Source organism: Myripristis murdjan, chromosome 3 (genome assembly GCF_902150065.1).
Source record: "Myripristis murdjan chromosome 3, fMyrMur1.1, whole genome shotgun sequence".
NCBI lineage: Eukaryota > Metazoa > Chordata > Actinopteri > Holocentriformes > Holocentridae > Myripristis > Myripristis murdjan.
The window spans coordinates 15507966-15533766 of NC_043982.1; the positions used below are offsets into that span (position 1 = coordinate 15507966).

A 25801-nucleotide genomic window follows, 5' to 3' on the forward strand; every position below is an offset into this window, starting at 1 on the left:
TTTCAAATACACACAGATGCAGAGAGATTAGCACTACATGGAAAATAAACTTTGAATGACCTGAGATAAGTGAAATAAGCAGTGCTAGCAGTGTGCATGAAGTTACTGTGAACCTGCTCTCACATCAACATATTTACATCATCCCATGACAGTTTTCTTTCAAATTTCCAAACTTCTGTAGATAATATATCTGGGTTCTTATTACCTGGTCGGTTGATTATATTCTCACTCAACTAGACTATTGGTGCTGTGGTTCATTGGTTCTCAGACAGGGGTACAAATACCCCTAGGGGTACATGAGATTTTTTGAATATTAATTTTCAAAATATCAGCCATACATAATGCCAAAAATAATCAGCCTATGCTCTAATACGTTTAATAGCAATGTGAATGTAAATTTGATCAACCACATTTTATATTCAGTTTTCCAAATATCAGTATCAGGTTGTTGTTTCAGACATTGATGGACTGTATTGGACCTTTTTCATTTTTTTCCTACCTTTTTTTCACTGGTCAGAGGGTACTTACTTGGCTGAAAAAAATATTTCAAACGGGGCACATTATCGTTTTTTTCAGTAATGTGCCCCCTTTGAAATATAATTGGGAACCACAGCTGTAGTTCACCCCTATGGAGCGTCAGTGTGCAGAAAGTTAGATTTCAGCTTTAAGACGGTGTTAATGTAATGTCCTTCCTTGGTGCATTTTTTAAAATTTTAGTGTCCCAGGCATAGATACAAAAAAAAAACCTTCCTCTAACTTGTGACATGTTGTTTGATGCTGGAAGTCATTGAACCTGTGGAGAACTGAGTGATGTCAGAGGAACGAGGTTGTAAGCGCTGTTTACAGGTGGCATTTACCCCCTCGCTGCGGGATAGCTTGCTGACTTCCTCACAGTGACACTTCAAAATGTCAGGCCTGCCTCATCGCTTAGCACTATCTTGTTAGCACTTGTTTTTAAATACTACTATATGACCAAACCCACACATATAGAATTTGAGCATGCATGCATTTACTCACACACACATCTAACCCTTGGTGTCATGTTGAAGTACTCTGTCTTTAGTAATTGCTCAAATAGAAACACACAAACTGCATACAGTAATGTGTACGGTGGCCGAGAACCACCATCGCTGCAAATAAAAAAAACGATGCAGATGTGTTCATATGTGTGATTTGTTTCATGACATCTGGCTTGTGTATGCAAACCTCCTTTTAAAGCCAAAATATAATCAAAAATGACTTTCACCTTTGGTCGCTATTTTGTCATGCCATGATATACACCTATTTAACAATATAAATTCTGATTTTCTTATATTTTTAATTGGAAACCTCATTATGTTTACTTCCTTGAAAACAGTTGATCTTCAGTGGTTACTTCATCATACACCAACAGGCATGAATAAAACTTCCTTCCCTGAAATGAAACTGCATTCCTCTTAAAGGGCAAAAGACTATGAAAATGCCAATTCACTGGTACTGTAAAACTGGGCAACACAAAAAGTTACATAATAAAAAATAAACACCGGTGTTATGAAAGAAGCTCTGGAAAAGAAAGAAGCGTCCCGCCTCCCCTAGTTAAGAAGATGTAGATTCCACCCAAATGGCCAAACTCAATTCGAGTGTCAGTCCTAGTCACTGGCTGCAGATCCTTTCCATGTACAAGAAGTTACCTACCACTCCAACCAGACACAAAGAAGAATAAATTTAGGTCTGAGGAATGCATACTGACAATATATTGCATGACTTTAAGGTACTGAAATTTCCAAAATCAAAGTTACTTCTTCCTGCCATTTGGTGCAATCAGTGTGCAAAGTTTCCTACTGCAGCTTTACTGTTGTCTATTGTGGTGTGTATTTATAACATGCTTTTCATATATAGTGAATATGATATGTTTCTGCTAGGTATATCAACAGGGTAGTTGTGCAGGACATCCAGACACACCAGGTGTCGCACTTTTTGTGTGACTGCTGGCTGAGCGCTGACCGAGGAGAGGGCATGACCAAGAAGAATTTCAGTGTTGCAAAGAAGAACGAGATTGCCAGCTTCAGGTCAGAGTCGGACCGCTTCAGACTGATAAATCATAACCTATGTTTCAAAGGACAAGAAAACTCACTGGTCAGTTTTGTCATGGGCTTATGTGCTCTTTGTCAGGAATATTTTCCAGAGCAGAACAGTGACTGGCTTTAAGGATGAACACATCTGGGTGTCCATTGTGGATCCTCCCTGGCGCAGTCCCTTCACACGTGCCCAGAGGGTGTCCTGCTGCATGAGCCTGCTCCTCTGCACCATGGCCATCAACATCGCCTTCTGGAATATTCCTGTAAATGAGGACTCACCGGTCCTCTTCTCCTTTGGTGAATCAACAATCTTATGTTTGTGTTTGCATCTTAGTATGTTTACTTTTTGGGGGCAAAGTCATGTTATGCTGAAAATTAACCTAAAAAAAGAGAGAGAGACAGAAAGAAAGAAACAAATAGAGAAGCACACAAACAAACAAAAAGAAAGAGGAAAAGAAAGAGTAAAGAGTAAGCTTTTTGAAGAATATCAATTTAAAATGACACAGTAATGCCAGCAATGTTTGGCAGACGAGTCATGTACTATTCTCTCTAGTCATATATGGAGGCATGTGTAATTTTGTTTTTGTCTGGTCAGGTTCACTGAAAATCACCTGGCAGGAGGTCATGGTGGGGGTGGAGAGCGGGCTTCTTATGTTCCCCATCAACATCCTCATCATCACCATCTTCCGAAGCATCAGACCTCGCCACACCTCCCAAACACAGAGGGACAGCGAAGAGGAGAACTTGAAACCTCATGCAGTTACCATACCAGCCATTCTGAAGGTCTTTTTACATCCTCTGATCTTTGATTTGTGTGTGTGTGTGTGTGTGTGGTACATCTTTGTGTGACTGAGGGATCTGCTCTGATGAACTGTAGCAGATCATTCCCTTTGGAATGCCTTGTAAGTTTTTTTTTTTTTTTTTTTTTTTTTTGTCACAATATTAAACCTTTGCTTTATTTGGCTGTATTCTCACAACCAGTTTGAATTGTGTTGCACATCCTGTGTAGGACACAGAGGAGCTGGTGAACTTGCTGAGCAAGAGTAAGAGGAACCAGATGTCAGAGCTGAGCGGGCTGGAGTCAGCCTCTGATCTGCGCCCGGCCTTGGACAGGGTACATGAACTGATCCAGCTGATGCAAGGTACATGAATCATTGCAGTCCCCTCAGAGTGGCAGCATTCATCTGTTTGTGTAGTAAGCTTGATATATCAAAATAAGGGCAAAATTACACTTTTCCACTTAATGGTGAGGTGGCAAAATGTAATAATGGAGATGAAAACATTAAAAAGAACTTTGAATTGGACCTACCTGAAAGAAAAATTGTACAATGTACTGTCAGTTCAATTAAATTCAGTTCAGTTCCATTCATTTCAAATCTTTTCAATTCAGTTCAGTTCTGTCTTGTTGAATTTAGCCGAGTTCAACCTAATTCAATTCATTTAGATTAACATCATCAGCATAAAAGCTAAAACAATATTACAACAAGTTGCAATAAGTCACTATGGAGTGACAATATTTTGTGTGTATCACCTGTATGTTGCAATTGGTAACATACAATGAGACCAGGTCCAGTTACACAGAGCCTGTACTTTTTGATATTTTGACCCTGAACACTCTGCTGTTGTGTCTCTGTGCGTCTGTCCCAGGGGAGAGTGAGAGCGACCCACACTGGGTGTACTGTAGCAAGTTCCTCATGTCCTGTCTCTCTCACCTGTTGCTGTGTCTGGAGAGGCTGGATGGAAAGAACTTCCCAAGCCAAGATGAGTACCAGCAGGCCCTCAACATCACCAACCTGCTGCTTCGCAAGGCTGAGATGGTCTTCTCCAGCCACATGGCCTTCTGGTCTGAAACATTTTCTATAGGGGCATATCACTTCAGAGTGCCACTGGTTTTCATTTGATTGGAAGGTCTCACATCCATTTGCATTCTGACTATTCCTCAGTCATCCTCTTTCCTCTTCTTTCCCTCCCCCTCCTCACTCTAGTCTGCCTCCTGTGAGTAAGAAGAAGAAGGCAACAGGCTGTTGGCTGCCCTGGTGGTGTGTATTTCTCGCCTGGTTCCTGCTGTTGTCCATCAGTGGGGTGTCCACTTTCTTCACCCTGCTCTACGGCCTCAAATATGGCAAAGAGAAGTCCATCCAGTGGGTCATATCTCTGGGCCTCTCCCTCTTTCAGAGCATCTTTATACTGCAGCCACTCAAGGTTGGTGAAGATGGGGAAACAGACTGCAAAACATATTCATAATGAGTTAAAAAAAAAAAAAAAAAAAAAAAAAAGTAAAAAAAAAAAGTGAAGAATCTGCCAGAAGAATGGGAGAATTTTGCATGTTTACAATGTGAATTTCACCGTCTTGAATCAAGGGGTATGGTCATCTTTAAATTATCCCTGAAAAGCTTAGAGCTGCATTGGAGAGAAGTGGAAGCAGTTCATCGGAGTGGCAGAATTTCATGTTGTTTATAACCCATTTGTCTTTTGAAATGCCTGTAATTTGCCTTACCACCCATCTAATTTAGATGATTTTGAGGGACTGAGGACTGAAACTCCACTTTGTCTTGTGAAAAATGATGTGACATTTCCTTGCCCCCTTGAATGTCACACTAGACTTAATGCAGTTTAGTACCATTTCTCAGCAGGAGTTTAGCTTGTGTCAGTACACAATGTCTTACTGCTGAGAAAACAGACAGTTAAAAAACACACATCTTGTTTTTATCCTAAGGTGATAGGCATCGCTGTCTTTTTTGCTCTGCTGCTGAAGCCAGTGGCAGTGGAGGAGACTCAAGAAATTGAACAAGTGCTGTTAGGTAAGACTGATCACACTATTGCCTTCAATGTACCTATTTCATTTGTGCTCCATCTACACACAGTCACATCCATGACTCAGCTAAGGCTCTGCACGGCTTTCCTTGTCTTTGATATTGTTGATTTAAGTCTGTCATCTTTAATGCATTGCAACATACAAATAATATGAATAATATATGTAAAGACAGTTTAAGATTTGAAATGAATATTTTAACATTTAGAGGACAAAATCACAGGTCTCAAGAAGTAAATTTTACGTCAAGGTAATATATGTTTTTTTTTAACATTCAATATTACTTACTTATTACTTGTTACTATCTGTCCATTGAGTAAGGATAGCATTTTTAAAAATATCTTGATTCAAGATGGAGTTGTTTGATTAAAAAAAAAAAAAAAAAAACAGTAACCTTTCAACATCAGATTTGCTCATATTCGACACCAGTATGCTAATAAACGCCCATGAGGAATTCATGAGGATTTAACCATTAGCATTGGCCACTGTACAGACCTCCAGTCAACGTAACTTATGTAGGCATCCTCCAAAAGAAAAAGAAAAAGAAAAAAGGGGTTAATTGTTCCATTCTGTGTATTAACTTATGCATACGCAAGAATTGAAAATGTTTAGCCAAACTGAAATGTTTCTTTGACAGCAGTGATGTACTTCCCCAAGTCCTCCACTTCTCCCTTGTGCTCCTGAGTGACCTCTCTCCCCCAGGCGGATCTGTTGGTCCTTCCCTCAGATGGAGAGAAGTGAAGTCGCATGAGTCTAACAGCACTGTCTTCTCCTTTTTCAACAGAGCAGCGAGACAAGTGTAGACAGTACTCTGGCAGGGACTCACAGTGAGGAAGCTCCATTTAGCTGCAGAGGATGATGGATATGGCTACAACTCCCTGCACTCCTGCTCCCTGCACACTCTTCTGCACTGAAGATATTATATTGGAGATGTATTTTCTAAATTTATAACTGCATAACAAATTCAAATGTTTTGCCTGTGTGCAAAATTCCTGGTGCCTGCTAGCCTTTTCTGCACTGCTGATTCTCAATGTACGGGTATTACAGTTGAATATAACTGTGGCTCTTGCTTGTGAAGGTGTTTCACATCCTTTATTATCTATGATAGTGTTTGTGTATATACAGTAAATAGCTGGTAGTGACATATTTCATTGCTTACCATTGCTTAAATTGTTTTTTTTTTTTTCCATTTATGGATGAATTGTTTGTTATTTTCCCCAAGAGTCTGATTTATATAAAGCTAAATTTTAAGCTTGCTTATCTCTCACTGCTGTAGTTGTATCACAAGCAACTTCAGTCATCTGGAAAGTAAAAACTGTTCTCAGTCCAGGGGAACAGCCATCATTTCAAAAGTGAAGGGAGTGGAATGTTCAGGACTTATTATTATAATAATTATTATTATTACTTAAACATAATTAACATGAAATTAAATATATAGGTTTGTGTCATTTTTATTGTGTTAGACCTTTGAAACCCAGGAAACTGTGGGTGGACACCCTCAGCAAAATTTGGGTTTATGGATTTTTTCCCCTTTCTTTCTTTTTTCTTTTTTTCTTTCTTTTTTTTTTTTTTTTTTTTTTACAAAGTTTCTGTAAATTCCTGGAATTTCTTACTTTTGGTTATTCATTATTTCTTGAAATCAAGTGAATTCTCTCCATTTTCGAAGGGTTATATACTTGTGAAAGGTGTCTACTAAAAGGACTAGTGAACTCTTTGGTAAATGGATGAACTTTTGATTTAGTACATAGGAGGGACAGGCTGCAGGAGTCAGGGGGACATGTCACTAGTGTCCACTATGCCCCTGAAACCTGAAGTGATTTTTTTTCTTTGCACATTTTATTCATTCATGCAACTTTTCAGTAATATGTTCTGTACATGTATTCTTCATTGAACAGGTAGTAATTTATCCAGCAGTTCATCAGCTATTAAACAGGTGTGGGGGGCCTCCTAGCAGCTACAGAGCCCCTAACTCAATAACTCATTAACAATTTCATTAGTATAAATTTCACTGGAAGATTTTAATTAGTTTCAGAGGCTTCCTCTGCCCTCGCAAGAATAAAGTACTTTGGTAAAAGCTGAATGGTTATCATTTATATAGATTGAATATCGAAACAATATCAGCTTCTATCTAAAAATAGCAATATGGCCTAGGTATCTGCGTTCAGTCCTGCTGCTGTCAACATGACTGGTCATCACTGTGAGGGCCAAACACTCATCATGCAGCGTAACACTAACTTTCACCTTGGATTTGAGATGCGTGATCGGACGTGGAGATAGAGGAAGCAAATTATTCAGTGGTACATATGGGACCCAATTATTAATTGACCACTTTCTTCAGTTCACAATGTACCATATATGTGCATGTCATAACGCATCTTCATCCCTCATGCCCATTTCTATGTGAATTAGTAAGTCCTGACATTAAATGATTTATCTGTAGGCCCACTTGCATTTAGGCTTATGCTTTTGGTTTTGGGACAACTGTGTGATCTGTACTTTTGCTTTTACATTTAATCATTCATTTAATCAAATTGTATGTGTATTGTATGTGTGAACTTGAATAAACTGTTTCATCCATATGTTGTCTGTCTGCATTGAAATGTGTTTAAAAAACAAAACAAAAACAAAAAAAACATCCCTTTTTAAATTAATGAATCTATTTATTAATTAGTTTGCTCTCAGTTGAAAGAACCACAAACATAACTGACAAGTCTTCAGCCTGGCTGCCTAAAACAAAAAATCAACACTTTTTTTTTTTTTTTTCAGTGCTTAGAGAGTGACTCAACACCAGCATTAAATTCTTGCTGCACTGCCCTCTAGGGGTTGAAACTTTTTGGCATGTTGCACTTGTGGCCACTCATTCAGTGATAAGGCTGAAGGTGCTTTGCCTTTGGCAGCTGCTAAAAATACCTGTTGCCACCTCAGTGACTGGGTGTGGCAAGAGCAACATGACCAAAAGTTTCAACCCCTAGAGGGCAGTGCAGGCAACGTTTTCTGCCTGACGTGATTCAGTGTTGAGTTACCCTTTAAGCCATTTGAGTGGACTGAGCAAGATTGTATCGACTAGACATCAAAGATACATGGCTAAGATCCAGGAAGACTGAAATCCTCCTCTGAGCATGTTTGTCGTTGGAGCTGCGCGACACAGGGCTGTATGCATCACTAAAGTATATATCAACATTATAATGCCCACATTGTGAATAATATGTTACATTCACCTGATTTGTGAATGCTACTGAAGTGAAAGTTTGCTGCTGCTGAAGCAAAATTAGCACCAAGTAAAGCCAAATGTCACACTACTACTGCATGCAGGTTTCAAAGTCATCAGAACTCATGAGACAGAACTGCTACTGTGATTACAAGAGGAAGGGCCCGAGTTGGACAGATCAAAGAACTTCTCATTTCGTGATCTTTAAAGCTGCAACATGAGCAGTGTTTCACAAGTGTCATTGTCTGAATAAAAAGATAGATAACTGTGCTCAGAGGCTGTGCAGCAGTTCAAGGAAAATTTCACTCTAAAACATGAATGATAGCTCTAAAAAAGGATGACATTGCTCCAGGTAAATGATCTACAGTGATTACAATAGTGTGAGTACAGCTGAAATGATAACTGTATTTCTTGTTGGATCTCAGAACAATTTTTGAATGTAGAGAGAATAATAATTCAGCTAGTCAAATAAAAGTTGTAAGAAAGAAAGTGGAATTAAGTGGCACTGTGCTGCAATGCATCAAGAGAAACAGTGTATCACTGTATTTTAGCGTTATCGACATGGTTGTCATTCCAAATAGGAACACATGTTAAAATCTTTGCCTCAGGAGCTTCATGTTCCGTCAAAGTTATTTTTCACTCAGAAAATTCTCAGGATCAAACTGTTTGGATGTTGTCTTTTATTTTTATTTTTACAGGTTTTGAGTTCAGGGTCGGAGATGATAGAAAGCACAGAGGGTGCTATAGTTCCCTGGTCGAATGAAGAAAACATTTGAGGGTGCAGTCTGATAACAAAAGACTTACCAAAGCATTTCAGGAGCATTTCTTTAATTGTTGATGTACCACCACACATAATATGTGGTAGTTGTGAGGCAAACATGTTGATGCAGCCTCCACAAACCTCTGGATTTCTGGGATTGCAGCGTGTGTGCAGGTCACATGCCTGGTTCAAATCACCTTCTCTACCCTCTGACCTCTCTGAGGACACAAAATCACAGCAGGGCTGAGGTTAAAAAAAAAATTACTGCACACTCACTACAGTTTGATGTTTGTTATGGCAGTTTCATGATTTAATATGAGAGATTGCAGTTAGACAATTGTGGTTAGACTGTCATAATTCCACAAGATGATATGTACAAAGACCTCCGACTTGCGCAAAAAGTATAATTAAGTATAAGTAACAGTATAGGTTTGGAGCTGCCCAGTGATTTGAGATTTATAACCCTTACCTGATATGACTTTTTATACAACAAAAAGGCATAAGCAATACCTCAGTTTTCACGCAAAAAATGTGACATATTTTTCAGGAAGGACAGAAGGAATGGAAAACAATGAGCTTGTTATTATATTAATTTGTTGACAACATTTTAAAACAGATTCTTAGGTGTTAACAGATAACAGTGATCATCATATGGTAGAAGTCATTGGTATGTAGGACCTCCAGGTCAGATGGCAAACAGTGTGAGTGGGTGGAATTACAGCAGTTCCCTCTGATGGTAATTTAAACCAAAGCAAATGACTGATGACAGGTGTTTCTTCAGCTCCCAACTGTACTATATTAATGTGAGGCCCCTGGTAACTAGGTTTCAAAAAGTGCTGTACAAATACAGTTTTTTCTTATTTTTATTATACTAAATGTGCCTGGCTATGACAGGGAAGCAGGGGGTATTTGTCCTCTACAATAAAGCACTAAACCAGAAGCGACCCTCAAGCCTATGGGCTCCATTTTCACCTGATTTATCACAAATGAGTCTGAAAGTTTGGGGATTTCTCCTCTGTTCCAGTTCGCTGCCATTATTTCAACTTAATGTGGATCATATCCCCTTGTAGTTTTGGGATATTGATGCCCCCTACTGATTAACCTTGGACATAGTGGTGCTGCTCAATAAAACATGAATGCTGTTCAAATAATTAAAAAAAAAATAGAGCAGGGTCAATCATACCAGTATCGCAATTCCAATCTTTTATTAAATCATAATTTTAGTAGACAGAGAGAAAAAAAAACTCATTTACTTTTTTTTTTTGCAACAGGATGACACTATATTGTGTCTGCTCAAGGTTTAGCATGAAAGATTTCAAACAGTCCAACATAGAAAACAAACATCCTTCAAGATGAAACAGTGAGCAGGTCAAAGTCCTTTAGTGTTACTCTTTACATTTCATATAAAACAGGTTCTTCTTCCCGCTCTCTCATTAACTTATTGATGTACTGCGTCTATTGACTAGTAGGAAAGCTCTCAGATGCACCATTTGCCTTTCCCCAGATTGCTGAGTCATGTTACTCAAGATAAGGCCACAATCCATCTGTCATGCAAATAGAGTTGGGTGGGGTGAGGGTGCAGCAATTTTCTGGCCTATATAGCAACCAAATCATAACACTCTCATTTCTCCCTAAGCGATCAAAATATCTTTCTCCACTGCCAATGCACACTGAGCATTTTCCTCTCATACATATATGCCAACTCAACCAGTAACCTTAAATGAATGCATCTTTCAGGGAGCACAGATGAACAAGACTAACTTAATCGAGTAAAATACATGTACCTAGGCTTAAGAAATAAATGATATGAAGTCCTAATGCAGATTGGCAAGGCGTCTCATGAGAAGTGTTAACTAAGGCAAATGCAGAGGTGATAATACGCCACATGAGACACATGCACGTGATCACTCTAGACCTTCGTCCTCACACAGAGTATGCATAAAACAAACCTGTTGCATTTGAGGGGCAGTATTTACATCATATCTATCAAATTAGAGAATTCTGTTTTGTCTGCGGCCATGTCTTACATCCAAATGTTATGGTTTTGAACAAAAATACAGAAAGTGCAAGTATTTGGTAAATGGTAAAACTGACATTCAAAAGGGCACAAAAGCTTTATTGGGAGATAAGTAAGTATAAAACAACTTCTTCGATTATTGAACACCTTCCTACTACCCAAATCATCTTTCTGTACATTTAAAGCAATCATTCCTGTATATAGGTCTACCTATGTCATTCTATATGTAGCATAATATATTACACATTTCCATATACTTTTATCAGTTTACATCTGTGCACCTCCACCCCTGTAACAGATGAGCAGATATGTCAGAAAACAGGTTTGACATGCGTCACCATGAACGTTTCCAGGAAGGCTTCTTTTATTAATACAGAAATAATGTTCGACCATAAAGAGGGTGAATATTTTACAAATGCCACTGGGGTTTGTGACAGTGCTATACATTATATTTAACAGTTTGATACTCAGTGACTGCACCTTGAAGTCTGAGAACCTCGGTGAGCAGGGAGTGTTTTAAAACATCCTCTCCACAGCCACAAAGCTGCATGACTGGACGTAACTAAGAATTATGGCTTCCTTGCACCTACGTTATGTGGATGTGTTCTCTAGTCTCGCTGAAATTATCTGTGGGTATTTGAGCCTCACCTTGGAAACTATCTGGAGAGTCATCTATTGTGAATACTAACTTCCTAACACAGCTGGCAGGGGCTGTCAGGCTGGTTTGACTGGTCTGGTGCACCATTCAGTGAGAGACCGCTTAAGACGAGGGCAATTCAATATGTGGAAAAGCAGAATCAAGTCATGTACATGTTTATCTTTTCCCCACACCTGGAAAAAGTAACTACTAAAACTGGTAATAAGTCAGGTTAGATAAGACCCAAACAATATACCACACAGACAAATGGGAAAAGTTCAAAGTGGAGTGGCCTGAGTCCGAGACAGACAGGAGTCCTGATCATCCCACTTGTAATAATTTGTATGATGCACAGTAAAAAAAAAATGAAGTGCTCACTTTGTACTTTCTATCATCTAAACTGTGATGAAGATCACTCAGTTGAGCGAGCAATTACACCCTTTGTGAGCTCGTCACATTTGCCTGAATGAGGTAAAATTAAGTTTAACATCTATTTGAGAAGGGCAGAGAACAATCCAGATCTGATTCAGAACCTTTAACATTTTCCATTTCCTGGTCTGGACTGCGGAGGTGACCACACAGGCTTGTAACTGTGTAGAGCAGGACTGCTGTAATTAGGTCTTCTTCTTCAGCTCTTCAAACCGCCTTGACAAGTCGTCGAAGTCGATGTCATCGGATGTGGTAGTGTTCCCGCCGAAGGACGAAGTGGGGAGAGTGTCCGGAACAGAGGGCAGCTCAGGGAGAGCGTTGTTGTCGTAGATCTGAGCTGAAGGGCCAGAAGCTGGAGAGAAATAAAACACATTCAGCATGGGTTAAACAACTCTATAATGAGCCCAAACAGCAGATTAAAGGAACATGTCAACATGTCATCACCAATTTTATCTGCATCCAATACAAAGAAAACAATGGGCTTCTTACTGACTGGGTGAGCATAATGCACGGCGGCAGAGGGAAATCACTAGCCAAGCTTGTATGAACTGAAGAAGATACACCTTCCAGCATCCTCAATGCTAAATTATTTCCTTAACAAATCGCCATGTATCCATGTGCTGGTTGGTGGAGGGGCCATGTGCGAACAGCGCAGCCTCAGACCATAACAGTATTATCAACAAAACATAGCTGAATGAGGCTGTGTTGTTTACACTGTTAATGAAATACTTATTTCTGACAATCTAATAATTTCTAATAATTTCAGACATTTCTGTGATGAAAATGACGATGAAGACGATGCCTTCATAACAGACTTCATAACCAGACCTGAATCTGTTTGAGCCCTAATATTCAAAAGAGGAACTGCTGCCTTGGGGAGGCTGCACGGGTAAGCAGGGAGGCTGAATCACCTCGTTTACCTCGTTTACTTGGCAACCCAATAGCACCAATACATCAAGTTTGACCGGTGGTGCACCACTAACAACTAATGACTGTGCCCAGCAGATGAATAAACAGTTAATTGCCAAAAACAGTTCCATGGCTGTATTTAAAATAACTAATGATTAACTCTTCCAAGTAGGTGGCAAAGGTTAGGCAGCTGCCGTGTCTCTCTGTCTTTGAGCAAGATATCTCTGAAAGTTCTGAACGGATTTACATGAAACCTTGTAGAAAGGTTGTTCCTGAGCCAAGAAAGACTTGATTAAATTTATACACCAGTCAGCCAAAAGATACATCAAGGACAAACAGAAACACGACTGTGACTGTGTTGCAATTTGGCTCATTTGGTTAAGGAAAGTCATGAGGGGCATTAGTTGCACAAGAGCCACAGATGTTATAACACCGCTATAAACATGCTATGTCAGCAGTATTGAATAAAATGACATACAGGTCACACTTTCATAATTTCAAAGGTCTTTAAAAGACTTCAAATGCGTGTAATTGTAAATGAGTGGGGGTGAATGGCTGCTCTGCTGAGTGCACCGTCCATCTCAGATCTGACACGAGAGGCCTCGTTTAAATAACTTAAATGACCTTTTTCAAACTAATTTTAACAAAATTTAAGACTTTAATTTTTTGGACAAATAATCATTTTCCTATACAAATAAACACTACAGGTAAGTACAAAGTCAAGTACTATATATTTGGTCCAATGCAGAGCTAAGTTTTAGTTAGGAAAATGTTAACAAGATGATAATTGTTAAAGTGATGGTATTGCAATACATCCACCCACCCATTCCTTTTTTATCAGTACCTGGGAAAAGTACAAGGATTTTGTTGCATTTCTCTCTGGGTTCAGTAAATCTAAAGTATTATAACATCAGAAGTGTTGACTGGTGCATAAAGTAAGACCAGATTCATTTAAATTGAGGACTATTTAATGACTGTTAAAGGCATAATATTTGTAAAGACTTTTTAAAACAGGACCTGCATACACCCTGCAGCCCTTTGTTTATTTGAACTGGATGCGCCAAGATAAAACTGGCATCAATCTTCTCAGATGGAAATCAAATTTACCCACAAGTTGGCACATTCCTCTGAAAAGGCATCAAGAGCAAAGCAGTGGTAGTTTTATGACAGGTAACTTAGAATTAAGGGTGTGTGTGTGCAGGTCCGGCTTTTGGCATAGGCGATATAGGCAATTGCCTAGGGCGCCATCTGCTGGAGGGGCGCCCAGGGGGGATTAGACGTGTCTCAGTTTAGATGGAATACTCATCGTATAATGATAATATGTAATTATTGGTGACTGGCAAAACTCACCTACTGCCTGGGAAGGAACAGAGGGTTTATCAGACAGGTCATCAATCTGAAACACAGAGAAAGTGTGTTAAGGGCCAACTCATCCTCACATTAAAATGAAACACAGATATTAGTATTGTGAGAGACATAATCACTGAGTTCAGGGATATGGAAGCAACCAATAAGTGATTAGGGTAACAGAGAAAGTGAGTGAAAAAACTTCAGCTGATGCATTTTGGGGAAAACCATCACCTTCACGTTAAGAGCTCCAGGTTGCGTGCCACAGAAATGCACAACAAAAGAAAGCTACACACTAAGCTGAGCTGTCACCATCCCTCCTATGGGACATACTTCCTCTAACCAAATAAATGCGTGCACTCTGGTCACTTCAATATAAAGCCTCTGACACTAAACCAAGGCAGGGTTAGTAGATATTAGCAGTTCATACTACCTACAGCTGTGCGTCTAAAGCAGAATATTGCCACACTAACTCTGTTACTCTGTAAACAGCGCAGAGTTGCGAAGGAAAGGGGAGACTGCAAGCAAGCTAAAATGAACTGCTCTTCCCTGAGTGGGGCCCTGCCCTGTCCGTCTGTCCATCTGTCTGCAGAGGCAGGAACAGGAGGGGGGCATGGATTCGAAGGGTTCAGTCACTTACAGACTCGTAGGTGGGGGGGCAACTGGGCAGCTGAGGGGGCTGCCCTCCTCCCATGGAGGGCTGGAAGTTGTTCATGCTGTTGTAGGTCCCGACAGGGGCATTAAAGGGCTCCTGAGGAAAAACAATGGTCAAGTACAAGTCTGAGCCAAGATGCTGACTATTGTTCATCTACACCCCCCCCCCTCTCTCTCTTTCAAGCTATCCCAAATGGGGATGAGTGGAACTACCATGGCTCTCTGGCTATAAGTCAAAATCAGGATGAACTGGGTCTTAAAAGGAAATGTCTTACTCCTCCTTTGGGAGGTGGGTAGCTGAAAGGTGTTGGCATGGGCATAGGCATGGGCATGGGCATAGGATAAGCAGTTGCAGGAGCGGTGAACCCTCCACCACCACCTCCTCCTCCTCCACTCTTCTTATTGTCAGTGTCCACATCGATCAGGTCTGCCTCCTCACCAGGACACACCTCGGGCTGTTGAGGGGTAGAGCGGAAAAGAGAGAACAAATGTCCTGTCAGGGGAGCCCTTGATTAATACATTACATGTGCTGGTGCAGTGACTGAAAAAAAAGATGTGCAACAGGAAGTACAGAGGGAAAGAATGAAATGGCTAATTCATGAATCCATCCTTCATATCAAGTGATGGGAAAAGGAACCAGTGATATGGTTCTTTAATGCTCACCCGCACCATGGCGTCAGGCTCATATGGCACGTTGTAATTCTTGGCTATCTCTATCAGGTAGCGCTCCACCAAGATCTTGGGAGGAGCCTCCACGCTCAATTTGTGCATCAGCTAAAGAAATAAGATCAGACACTGAGACAGGTGCAGATAAAAACTTCAAGCCCAAGTATTCATACAATCTTGAACACAGTCAAAAAGGCAGCCAATGAGAAGAACACCTACCCTATCATTGACTGTGCCAATCTGGTTTGTCCTGCACAGCTTGCCATACTCCTTACTATATTTTGCACAGAGCTGGTCAGACACCTGAAAGAGGGCCATGGAGATAAAGTTATGTAGACACTGCAAACCCAGGAGAATGAAATCATGAATGATTCAACAGGTGTAACAGGAGAAGATTTGTTGAGTATTGTTGATAGAACTGACAGCCCCAACACATCGTTCATACCTGGGAGAGTACTTACTATTTTGAGCTCTGACACTTCAGACTGAAGACGAGGAGCTGCCCAGATAAGGGTGGACACTGCTTCCTGCAAGCCTGGATCCAGCTCCCTGAAGGAAATCAGAAAGAGCCAGGAACAAAGTTTAACAGTGGAAGTGCCTCATAGCTGCACGCTGTTCAGCAGTATTTTTAATGGACTCTGATCAGTGTGCCTCAGCTGGCCAAATGACTCACTTCATAGACTGGATGAGGCCGAAGCGTGCCAGCAGAAGGTCGCAGTAAAGCTCCAGGATCTCCATGGCTTCCACAAGATAGTCCTCTCTGATGATGTGCTCCACGCGAATCCGTGCCCGCTCATCCTTTGCTGATGACAGGTAATCAGCGATCTCCTTCCTTGCCTTCTGGGCGAGCTCCGCTACATTTTAAAGGGGTGAATGGACGGGGGAAGAGGTAAACTATCATTACAGGGGGGAACAAACAAGAATGAAACCACTGGTCTTCTCGATGGCCTGCCCAATGCTTTCGTGAGAGAGTCAATAAAATTACAGCAGAACTGATCAGATCTGGACTCACTTTTCTTTTTTTCCAAGAGTTTGAGTCGGTTGATGACCAAGCGGAGGTTGACTCTGAGCCTCTCTGCTTGGAAACCTCTTCCCAGCATGACTGTGTGCTCTCTGTGGACAGGAGGTGCCCTGCGGAAAACCAACACGGCTCATTAGAAAACACACAAGACCGAAACCCATTCAACTGTGCGCTGTACAACCACATACAGGACTGGTAACGTTACAACCTCTGCGTCCCTACCTCTGTTCAAGTGACTCACACAATCATGTGAGTGTGACCACGCCAACCCATCGCCACAGATGGCGGAGAATGACCCCGAACAAACGAAAAAAACACACACTCACTCAGTCCATTAAGTTAGCCTGCTAACAGGAGCTACGGAAACGTCAACAAGCTGGTAGCTGGTGACGACGGAAAGCGAAATTATTTAACCCCTTCTTGCTTACGAATAACATTACAATAACCGATTCCTTCCCCCTCTACAGTGTATGTACCCCTTCACGGTGCTGTCAATACGTACCAGAGAGAAATGGTGGGTTATGCGGCGCTAACGTTTCCCCAACCAGCTAGCCTTTGTTAGCGCTCTTCCTCTGTCAACGTTAGCTACCTAGCTTTCCAGTGGCTCAACAACACCTCACAAACAAATTCAACAAAAGTGTTCAAACAGTCTCCACGACAGAGGTAAGTTCAACACGGTTAGGAGTTCGTAACCAGCCGACGAGTCACAGTACCTGTAATAATCAGTCCAAGTAAACAACAACTTATTTGGGTTGCCGTCTGCGTTTCGTCTCTCGGTTCACTTCCGCGATGATCACTCGTGACGTCATGGGGATTTTTTAATGGGCGGTAGCTTTTCACTGCTGACTGATATCACTTCATTATTATTATAATACAGTAAAATAACTACTGGGTGCTGTTAAACAATCCTGTGCTTGTCCTTTAAAATTATATTTAAATACTGCTACTTTTCAGGATGTGCAAAACCATACAAATCATATAAAGTTGTTAGAAAAAGTCTGTCTTTTGTAATGTCCACCCACAAATAGTAATGCATTTGTTTTGACATTTTTTAGATGTGGAGAAAGACTAAGGTGTTTGCAGCTTAATAATCGATTATAACATCACAGTGAAAAAAAAAATTCTGTTTATTCAAGCAGAACGGAGGCAAGCTGTAACAAATTTAATCTTGTACATTTAACAGCTAATTTCCTGTTCAAAAATATTGACATTTAAAAGCATTATTGAGCTTTTATATGGATATTTGAACAATACAGAAATATCCTATACTTGTCCAGTGAAGTTTGTTAATTTGTTAGGTTTCCTTTAGGATTTGTCATTGTAACATATGCTGTTGTAACTGACTTGTTGATCTTTTGAATGCTTTGAATGCATTCTCGATAGGAAAACAAGTTACCATTAGAGGGCGATGTTATATACTAACAGGTGTGAGACATGTACACTCACTTTCCTTCACTGGGCTATCATCTTCATGAGGATTAAATTCATATAAAACCTTAATAAAATATTAGTGAAAAAGACACTCTTACAAAATGCTAATTCCAAAAAATCTGGGCTCTTAATTTTATTTAGATGGAAATGACATTTACAAGGATTGGTTACTGTATTGCAGCTTACTCATAAAAAAATCTGAATCTGTACAATAAAATTTCAGTCTGCCGGAACAACACATGATTATAACTTGAGTTTGCTGGCGGAAACTTCTTTGTGTTTCTTTTTCTTGGAGGACTGGTCCTTGGCCCCTTTGATCTGGCTCTTGACCTGGTCCTGCAGCTGAGAGAAGAACGCTTGGGAGGATCGCAGAGCCTTGTCCTTTCCTTCATCCTGAAAAACACAAACACAACATTAGCTCAGCATGTGTCCGACTCTGTTAATCATCCTCGATTATCTTGTGTAATTAACAAGTCCCTGCTGTGGGATTTAGTGTCATTTTGACTGCGAGGAGCCCAGTCAGCGCTGTACTTTACAGGACGCAGCCACCCCAAGTCATCATATATACCTCTGCAATTTCCTCCTAAACAACATCTTATTGAGGACAAAGCAGATTTATGAAGTGGGTCACAGTTTCAAACAGAGAGATGGTGGTGATATGAACATTTTAAATTGGCTTATCAAGCCCTGCATGGCCCAGCAGGCCACATAAAATCATGCACATCTTACTTTCTGAATGCATCCAGCTCTGAACTAAGTGAAAAATAACAACACAGAAAAATGACAATACTGACCTTTAGTACTGTAGCCTTGCCTCCTTTTGTGACTTTTTTCAGGTTTTCTGCCATTTCACCCTTTGATGCTTTTCTGTTCTCTCCAGCTTTACTGGCCTCTTTAAGTTTCTGTCTCTTCTCCCTCTCCTTGATCTTGAGGCGCTTCATTTTCTTCTTCTTGCGTCTTTCACGTTTCTTGTCTGTTAACATCCTCTCAGAATCACCAAGCACTTCCCCTGCTTTGTTCTTCGCCTTTGGTTAGAGGAGAATATTATCAGACATGGCAGCTTACATACCGGCATACAGCCAGATCAAATAAACAGTTGATTGTAATGAATGAAAAACCTTGATTTCCTCTGGAGCCAACAGGGTAGCATCACTGGCGCTGACTGGAGCCACCTCCTCCATGGTAATGGAAGGCAAGTTAGACACCACTTTCATCTCGGGGATGTGCTGTGGACAGACAGAGTGCAGGATGAGTTTGGCATTTCGCTAAGTGCGCTGGGTTGTCACCCATTTCAGAATGTCATTTTCCACTGCAGTATTAAAATTGTGATGACCATCATCAGTGTCAAAAGTTTTGTTATTTCAATTTAAATGCAACTGTGAAAAAAAACTGGTGGTGGCATGTGTATATGGCATACATAATCCCATAACTACATGACATAATATAATTACCCATCTCAGAGCTTTTATAGCCACATTTCAAATTGGAGAAATCAATTAAAATGAGTTGGATCCCATATGATGAGATTTTTTAAAAATGAGACAGGGACATATAAACCTCCATTTTTTCCAGATTTGTTCAAAAGGGAGTTTATATATATATATATATATATATATATAATACATTTTTGAAATTGAAGGTTTTTCAGGACGCCAACAAACTCTATAGGGATTTTCCTTAGATACTAGCAAGCAGTAATGCTCCACTATTTAGGTGTCTATCATTTTCAGTCAGAACTGTCAGATAAAACTTACTGGTTTAGGTGTAAAGTGGAAGTTGGAGAGAGCATCCAACTTCAGGAAGAGTGAGTCCATAAGCTTCTGAATTTCCACATGGGCTGGGTTCTCCTCTTCCTCTGTCTTTTGCTGCAATTAAAGAAAACAAAAACTCTGGATACACTACTATAGCAAAAAAAAAACAAAAAAAAAAAAATCAATGAATCTCCTCAGTCTGGCTCAGCTCATCTACATTCTATAGAGGAGCTGTATGAAAACCAACCTGTGTCTGCTTGAGGTACTCCTGCTCATAGACCTCTGCCAGACTCAACTTGCTCTTCTCGTGGTCCAAAGTTAGTCTCTTTTTGTACTCAAACACCTCCTCTTTGGGTCTCTCCTTACGCACCACATCATCAAACACCTTACAACAAGATAAGTCAAAGGCTTTTGGTCAGAATTAGTGGCAGCATTCACACATTTAGTGTTTTTATATATCAATTTGCGGTGGCACTAAAACTCAAAGATACAAGTTGCTCGAACCCGTACACTGACCTGGTCTTTTATTCTCTGTTTGATGATGTCCTCAAGCTGTAGTGTGGTTTCCTCTGTGACAGCAGGGGCTAACAGAAAACAAAAGGATCTTGATGTTGGATTTCAAGAAAGAAATACTCAACATGGCAAGTCTGATACGGCAGTGTATACATAAAAGCAATGGGGAAAGTGTCATTTACTGGCTGATGAAACATCCACTAATTTGTACACACATATGCACAACACACACGACTCATCATTGCCACTCACCCATCCTGGCGATCTGCTCAAAGTCCACATCCACCTCAAGCATGCTGTTTTCTGGACGTGCCTGAGCCGTCACCTCTCCAGACAGCTGCCAGGGTTTCTCTGCTAGTGCTGCTTTTTCAAGCTCCCGGATCTTCTCGGACATCTGGAGGTTGCAGGAGAGATAAACAACATCAAAAACTGCTAGTGATTCATAGATTCACCGGATTATGCAGATGCAGCAGCACCTTTGTTTGGCTTCTTTCAGGGTACATTTAGTAATGGTCAACTGCTGGTGAAATACTCAGCCACACACATTACTATTGTTAGTACAAAAACAGAAAAAAAAAAATCAATAAATAAAATGTTCAAAAAGTAAAATCTTGGTTACCTTTTCTTGACGTTTTTCAAATGATGACTTGGATTCAGATGTTGCTGATCCTCGGGCCTTTCCTCCAAAAATGTCCTCCAGCTCCTCTCCCTCGCTGTCCTCTTCCCCAGAGAGGTTGAACGTCACTCGTTTCTTCTCCTTATCCTTAAACATACCCCTGACGTAGCATAGAGAGAAATTTTCTAGAATCAGCTTTGCGTGGTTATCATGATAACCTCTCTCTTTCCCTCTCACATTAAATACTTCATGGTTTGAATTCAATTATTTTTAAAATACTTACTCGTCGTCACTTTCTTCCTCCTCTTCATAATCATCTTCTTCAATGTCCTCCTCCTCATCATCATCATCTTCCTGCATCCCATCCATGCTGTCATTCTCATCGTCTGAGTGGTCATCTGCCTCGGCTGGTTCGCCCTCCACAGCATCAAAGAAATCCTTATACTTGAGATTCCTGGAGCTCTTTTCCTGTCAACACACACAACAGGATTTCATTTCCCACATTCTGCTGCTGGTGTTAAAACAGCAACACGCACAAATCCAACATTGGTTTTACACCCTTTTCAGAGGGTTAGGATTAATTAACAGTGACCAGACTAAGTATCAGATTTTAAGAATATGATGGGTGAGATATATTAGACAAAATGATAAGGAATGAAAATAATAGATACATACAGTGTTTTGTTTCTTTTTTTTGGTGGAAGAAATTATTTCCTCTAAATCAAGATCATCGTCCTCATCAGAGGGTACGTCCTGAAAATAGTCTATGTCATCTTCCCCTTCACCCTCTTTGCTTTCCCGCTTGTCCATATCATCCAGAAAGGCTTCCATTTCTGACAGCTTGAAGAACCTGTCATCAACCTCAGAGGGAACCCCCTTGGTCTGAGCGCCTTTCTTGTAAATGTCTTTCTTCCGTCTCTGTTGTTTTTCCAATGCGTCCACATCGAAATCTAAATCAGAGTCCTCATCTGTGCCCCCCCCTGCACCACCGTCAGCCTCTTTCCTAGACCGCATGCGTGGTTCTTCTTCTTCTTCCTCCTCCTCTTCTTCTTCTTCGTCCTCCTCCTCCTCCTCCTCCCCCTCCTGGTCATCAACATCATCATCATCCTCTTCCTCATCATTCTCCTCCTGTTCCTCTGCCAGTACGGTTAATGTGTCATCTGAAACAACCTCACTGACTACGTTCTCAAAGTGTCTCAGCACGGCGGTGTTCTGCAGCTCCAGCTCCTGCCAGATCTGCTCCTCGTCAAAATGTTCCACCACCAGCTGCACCAGGGGGCTGCCTTTACAGTCTGCAGGCTCCTGGGACTTGTGAAGATCATACAGGGTCTTGGTGAGAGCGGTGAACTCAGTTGCCACTTCATCTTGAAGACTGAAAACAGTGGAAACACACACAAAATCAATATCAAAATCCTTCTGTATTAACGGTCAGAGGCTTCTGCTGCCAACACTGGTGAGGGTCAGCAGTGTCAGCCGTCCCAGCAGACTAACAATGAGCTCTTGGGCATAAGGTTGCACGGCAAATTACCCTTGACTATAATATCACCCAATAATAAGTGTAGCTGAAAGGCTGAAGAAGTAATCATTTTATTATGATAGAAGACACATTTTTAGCTGAACAACATCCACTTCCAATACAACTTGGCACCAAACAGTAGCAGATACCAGACAAAACAAGACTTTTGTCTATCACACCACAGCTACAGAAAAACATAGCCTATAATATACAGTTGGGTTTGGTTTTCCGGGGCTGTTGTGCTCCTGTTTCATGAAAATGTGCATGCTTTCACCAACCAACTCCCTAGATTCAGCCATAAGCACAAGGGAGTGTGTTTTAGTAGACAAATTTGGCAACAGAGGGTTTATCAAGTACGCAGGAGGCTGATTATAACAAACTACGACTTAATAGAGGACATATTGTGCTACGCTACTATCTGCATGCGGAGCAGCTACAGCAGCTAGCTCGCAGCTACAGCTAGCCACCCACACTTCTCTGATAAATTCAAGCTAAATGAAGCGACGTTGCTGCCACTTTCTCGACAGCACGAACAAAACGTAAGTCAACTTGCCTTAGAAAGATCTCTGGGTGCACTGTGTTGGCATTTACTTTGTTAACACAGTCCTCCAACACACTCCACACATCTCTGGTTGCCATCGTTCCCCCACATGGGTGTATGTGTGTTGCAGGTAAATAGGCTCCCGAAGAAACCCAAGACCCGCTGTTAGTTCCGCCGGTCGGGGAAATATGGCGTCCGCCGTGTTGAAGGTTGCAGGTTGGTGTGTGTCAGTAATCATTTTGCAAACGACTATCTATGTCACTTGTAATCTCAGTTGCCAAGATAATCTGCCTCTGATTTGTTTCGGGAAATAGGTGTGTAGCATTAGTAAACACAAGTTTTGTTACTTACTTGTTATCGTTATGTATGGTGACTTACAACAGAGTGCAAAAATTAAGCATATGTTTTCTTGCATTTCTCTGGCATTCTTGTTGCATTTTTGGTACGGGACACAGTTGAAATGACCTACAATGACACAAATAGCTTCCAGTGCCTATTGTTAGAAAGATGCATGATGTGTACAGTCTTAAAATGTGTGGATTCGTGTTATCTCAAAGCCTGGAAAAGTACTGAATACATTTGAAATACATTTTTGATGTTAAGGCTACAGCCCATTTAAATTGGCATTAAAAATCTTAAATCTTTGCAATAACCTTGATTGCCCAAGCAAATGTGGACTGTTTTCTCAGTGCTTTATCCTGGTAGCTTCATCTCAGTATTGTGTCATCTTTGTGTTCAGTTTTAGGTATTTCCAGGTGCACTCGTCACACACTGGTGAGAGCGCATTCAACCACAGCACCGCTCCACCAGGGTGTCCCCAGCTCACTGTGGAAGCTGGGGAGGCTGAACCATGTGGCCATCGCTGTCCCAGACATAGAGAAGGCCACAGCCCTGTACCGAGACGTGCTAGGGGCCACAGTGAGTGACAAGGTGCCCCTGCCTGAGCATGGGGTCTACACTGTGTTTGTGGAGCTTGGGAACACTAAACTGGAGCTGCTCCACCCTCTGGGGGAGAAGAGCCCGATTGCTGGCTTCCTGCAGAAGAATAAGGCTGGAGGGATGCACCACATTTGTATTGAGGTGAGACAGTACTGATAATACTATGTTCGGCAGAGTGTGGTCATATGGTGCGAGACACAGGACACACTCTCAGTGGCCACCCAGCTAATACCAGTTCAGACCATCTTTTGCCCTTATTATAATTTCCCTGGATTCTTCTTCGGCTTGGATTCAACAAAGATCTGAGTTTATGCTGATTTGACAGCGTCCTGCATGTTATTGCTACAAAAGCCAGTGGATTAAAGTAAAGACACTGTCACCAGAGCCATGAGGAGATGTTGTGTGCTGCATCACATGGTGCATGATCCTCCCAGAGATGTACAGTTTGATAAACTGTGGCCACAAATAGATGCACCTGGTCAGCAGCCACATGATGCTTAATTAGTACTACAGTGCCTAATGTGCACCACAAAGATTTTCTACGCACCATTACCTCTCCACCAGCAGTCTGTACTGTGCACACTAAGCAGAATGATTCATTTTTTCATGTTTGCATTAATCGCAAGGTATATTTCATAAAGTGGCCACTGAGAGTAGATTTCCTGCATTTCATACCGTCATGTGATCCTACTACTACCATTGTGACCACTACCAATAATAATCATAATACTCTACTCTCATAACTGCTGTACAAATAACTTTATTCATTGAGCATTTAACACGTAACAAATTACTTTACAGGAATAAACTACATAGAAAGATGAAATAAACAAATTCATAATTGATTGAAATATCACAAAACACGGTGTAGATAAATGAAGGAGTGAAGTAAATGAAAAACATGCAATACAGGAAACACAATTTACAATGGATTAAAATAAGGTAGATAAATCAATAAACAGGGACGTACCATTACAGAGAGTCTGATTTTTATTCTGGAGTATCGACTCATCCGTGCGATAATTGGAGTGTATGAGAGATTGATTGCGGTTTGGTAGTTTGCTGAGGTTATTAATAAGGAATTAATTCACTACCTGGCTGTAGGTGGACGACATCAATGCTGCAATAGTGGACCTGAAGGCGAGGAACATCAGAACCCTGTCTGCAGAGCCCCGGATAGGTGCTCATGGGAAACCTGTAATGTTTCTCCACCCTAAAGACTGTGATGGTGTGCTGGTCGAGCTCGAAGAAGCCTAAGCTGCCCTTCGTCTGATTGGCTGAGCAAATGTTACTGGCTGAGATTATTGGAGTTGTTAAGTAACATTTGTATATTTCATAAAGTGTATTAATCTTCATAAGAATAAATGCTGATTTTGTAATATTTTTCCTTACAGCACTTGAGTTTTGATCCTCGCAGTTCAGAAGTGTGCCTCAAGCAAAATCGTTGCTTCATTTCTGCCACTCTTTTTCCTTTTGTCAGTTTGTTGTGAATAAATTATAGCATAGTGTTTACAGTGTGTTGCATTCCAGTGTCTGTTTTCTGAGTTAACGTCTGCTTCCACAAAAGAACATCTGAGAGATTATGCAAACTTCCTCCATTTTAGTTTGGGCTCAGAGTTTCAAAGTTTTCTGTATCCTGTTAGAAACAAACACATGTAGAATAAAACGGCCATGTGTGCTGTATAGGCTGCTGGAACTGAACTGGAACTGGTCACTTGGAATGGAGTGCCATACCAGTTTACGAGTGCATTTAGATAGATAGATAGATGGATAGATAGATAGATGATCTTGAGATTGATCCCAATTTGGGAAATGATTGTGTTATAGCAGCAGGTTGTCTCGACATTGCACAGGAACAATAGAAGGCTACACTAAATATACCTCTCAACAGTAAAGGAGAGAACTACATATCTTAGAAAAATAAACAAATAAAGAGGATTAAAGGACTAAAGAGATCTATTGAATATCTAGACCTTT

The 25801-nt window shown here is 40.8% G+C and overlaps 4 protein-coding genes across 7 annotated transcripts; 2 read left to right on the forward strand and 2 right to left on the reverse strand.

Moving 5' to 3' along the window:
• Positions 1 to 1957: 1957 nt before the first annotated feature.
• Positions 1958 to 5803, forward strand: LOC115356990 (polycystic kidney disease protein 1-like 2). The gene is made up of 8 exons (XM_030048306.1): positions 1958 to 2048; positions 2152 to 2354; positions 2653 to 2840; positions 3067 to 3199; positions 3705 to 3900; positions 4043 to 4259; positions 4774 to 4858; positions 5654 to 5803. Exons 1-8 carry the CDS (start codon positions 1996 to 1998, stop codon positions 5698 to 5700), a joined length of 1122 nt encoding a protein of 373 aa, XP_029904166.1. The 5' UTR covers positions 1958 to 1995; the 3' UTR covers positions 5701 to 5803.
• A 4214-nt stretch (positions 5804 to 10017) lies between these two features.
• Positions 10018 to 17327, reverse strand: ist1 (IST1 factor associated with ESCRT-III). 3 transcript variants are annotated; one of them, XM_030045987.1, is made up of 10 exons: positions 17231 to 17327; positions 16509 to 16627; positions 16170 to 16350; positions 15958 to 16045; positions 15716 to 15799; positions 15494 to 15604; positions 15106 to 15285; positions 14817 to 14927; positions 14180 to 14186; positions 10018 to 12272 (listed from the first exon to the last, which is right to left on the reverse strand). In XM_030045987.1, the coding sequence occupies exons 2-10, from the start codon at positions 16594 to 16596 to the stop codon at positions 12106 to 12108; spliced, it is 1017 nt and encodes a 338-aa protein (XP_029901847.1). In that variant the 5' UTR covers positions 16597 to 16627; positions 17231 to 17327; the 3' UTR covers positions 10018 to 12105. The 3 variants fall into 3 exon arrangements, with proteins under 3 accessions (XP_029901847.1, XP_029901832.1, XP_029901840.1); XM_030045972.1 differs by having other exon boundaries at positions 14180 to 14225; XM_030045980.1 differs by lacking the exon at positions 17231 to 17327 and adding an exon at positions 17020 to 17214 and having other exon boundaries at positions 14180 to 14225.
• Positions 17328 to 18057: 730 nt separating this feature from the next.
• On the reverse strand, positions 18058 to 23048 carry mphosph10 (M-phase phosphoprotein 10 (U3 small nucleolar ribonucleoprotein)). The gene is made up of 11 exons (XM_030048221.1): positions 22898 to 23048; positions 21504 to 22200; positions 21112 to 21296; positions 20832 to 20988; positions 20465 to 20606; positions 20216 to 20283; positions 19947 to 20084; positions 19703 to 19813; positions 19067 to 19174; positions 18743 to 18973; positions 18058 to 18341 (listed from the first exon to the last, which is right to left on the reverse strand). The coding sequence occupies exons 1-11, from the start codon at positions 22981 to 22983 to the stop codon at positions 18192 to 18194; spliced, it is 2073 nt and encodes a 690-aa protein (XP_029904081.1). The 5' UTR covers positions 22984 to 23048; the 3' UTR covers positions 18058 to 18191.
• On the forward strand, positions 22997 to 25348 carry mcee (methylmalonyl CoA epimerase). Of its 2 annotated transcripts, XR_003928042.1 has the most exons (4): positions 23016 to 23101; positions 23625 to 23965; positions 24929 to 25136; positions 25219 to 25348. XR_003928042.1 is itself a non-coding variant. In XM_030048223.1 (3 exons), the coding sequence occupies exons 1-3, from the start codon at positions 23074 to 23076 to the stop codon at positions 25079 to 25081; spliced, it is 522 nt and encodes a 173-aa protein (XP_029904083.1). In that variant the 5' UTR covers positions 22997 to 23073; the 3' UTR covers positions 25082 to 25341. The 2 variants fall into 2 exon arrangements, 1 of the variants encoding a protein (XP_029904083.1); XM_030048223.1 differs by having other exon boundaries at positions 22997 to 23101; positions 24929 to 25341.
• Positions 25349 to 25801: the final 453 nt, after the last annotated feature.

Excerpts from the sequence above, each read along its gene's own strand:
- mcee (XM_030048223.1), top strand. The coding sequence starts at position 23,074 with ATGGCGTCCGCCGTGTTGAAGGTTGCAG. Across the intron at positions 23,102-23,624 it reads CGCCGTGTTGAAGGTTGCAG|TTTTAGGTATTTCCAGGTGC; the intron begins GTTGGTGTGTGT and ends CTTTGTGTTCAG. Across the intron at positions 23,966-24,928 it reads TGCACCACATTTGTATTGAG|GTGGACGACATCAATGCTGC; the intron begins GTGAGACAGTAC and ends ACCTGGCTGTAG.
- LOC115356990 (XM_030048306.1), top strand. The coding sequence starts at position 1,996 with ATGACCAAGAAGAATTTCAGTGTTGCAAAGAAGAACGAGATTGCCAGC. Across the intron at positions 3,200-3,704 it reads ACTGATCCAGCTGATGCAAG|GGGAGAGTGAGAGCGACCCA; the intron begins GTACATGAATCA and ends CGTCTGTCCCAG. Across the intron at positions 3,901-4,042 it reads TCCAGCCACATGGCCTTCTG|TCTGCCTCCTGTGAGTAAGA; the intron begins GTCTGAAACATT and ends TCCTCACTCTAG.
- mphosph10 (XM_030048221.1), bottom strand. The coding sequence starts at position 22,983 with ATGGCAACCAGAGATGTGTGGAGTGTGTTGGAGGACTGTGTTAACAAA. Across the intron at positions 19,814-19,946 it reads AGTACCTCAAGCAGACACAG|CAAAAGACAGAGGAAGAGGA; the intron begins GTTGGTTTTCAT and ends CTTTAATTGCAG. Across the intron at positions 18,974-19,066 it reads TGGCTCCAGAGGAAATCAAG|GCGAAGAACAAAGCAGGGGA; the intron begins GTTTTTCATTCA and ends CTCTAACCAAAG.
- ist1 (XM_030045972.1), bottom strand. The coding sequence starts at position 16,596 with ATGCTGGGAAGAGGTTTCCAAGCAGAGAGGCTCAGAGTCAACCTCCGC. Across the intron at positions 14,928-15,105 it reads ACCCACCTCCCAAAGGAGGA|GAGCCCTTTAATGCCCCTGT; the intron begins GTAAGACATTTC and ends GTTTTTCCTCAG. Across the intron at positions 14,226-14,816 it reads GCCCCCCCACCTACGAGTCT|ATTGATGACCTGTCTGATAA; the intron begins GTAAGTGACTGA and ends TCTGTGTTTCAG.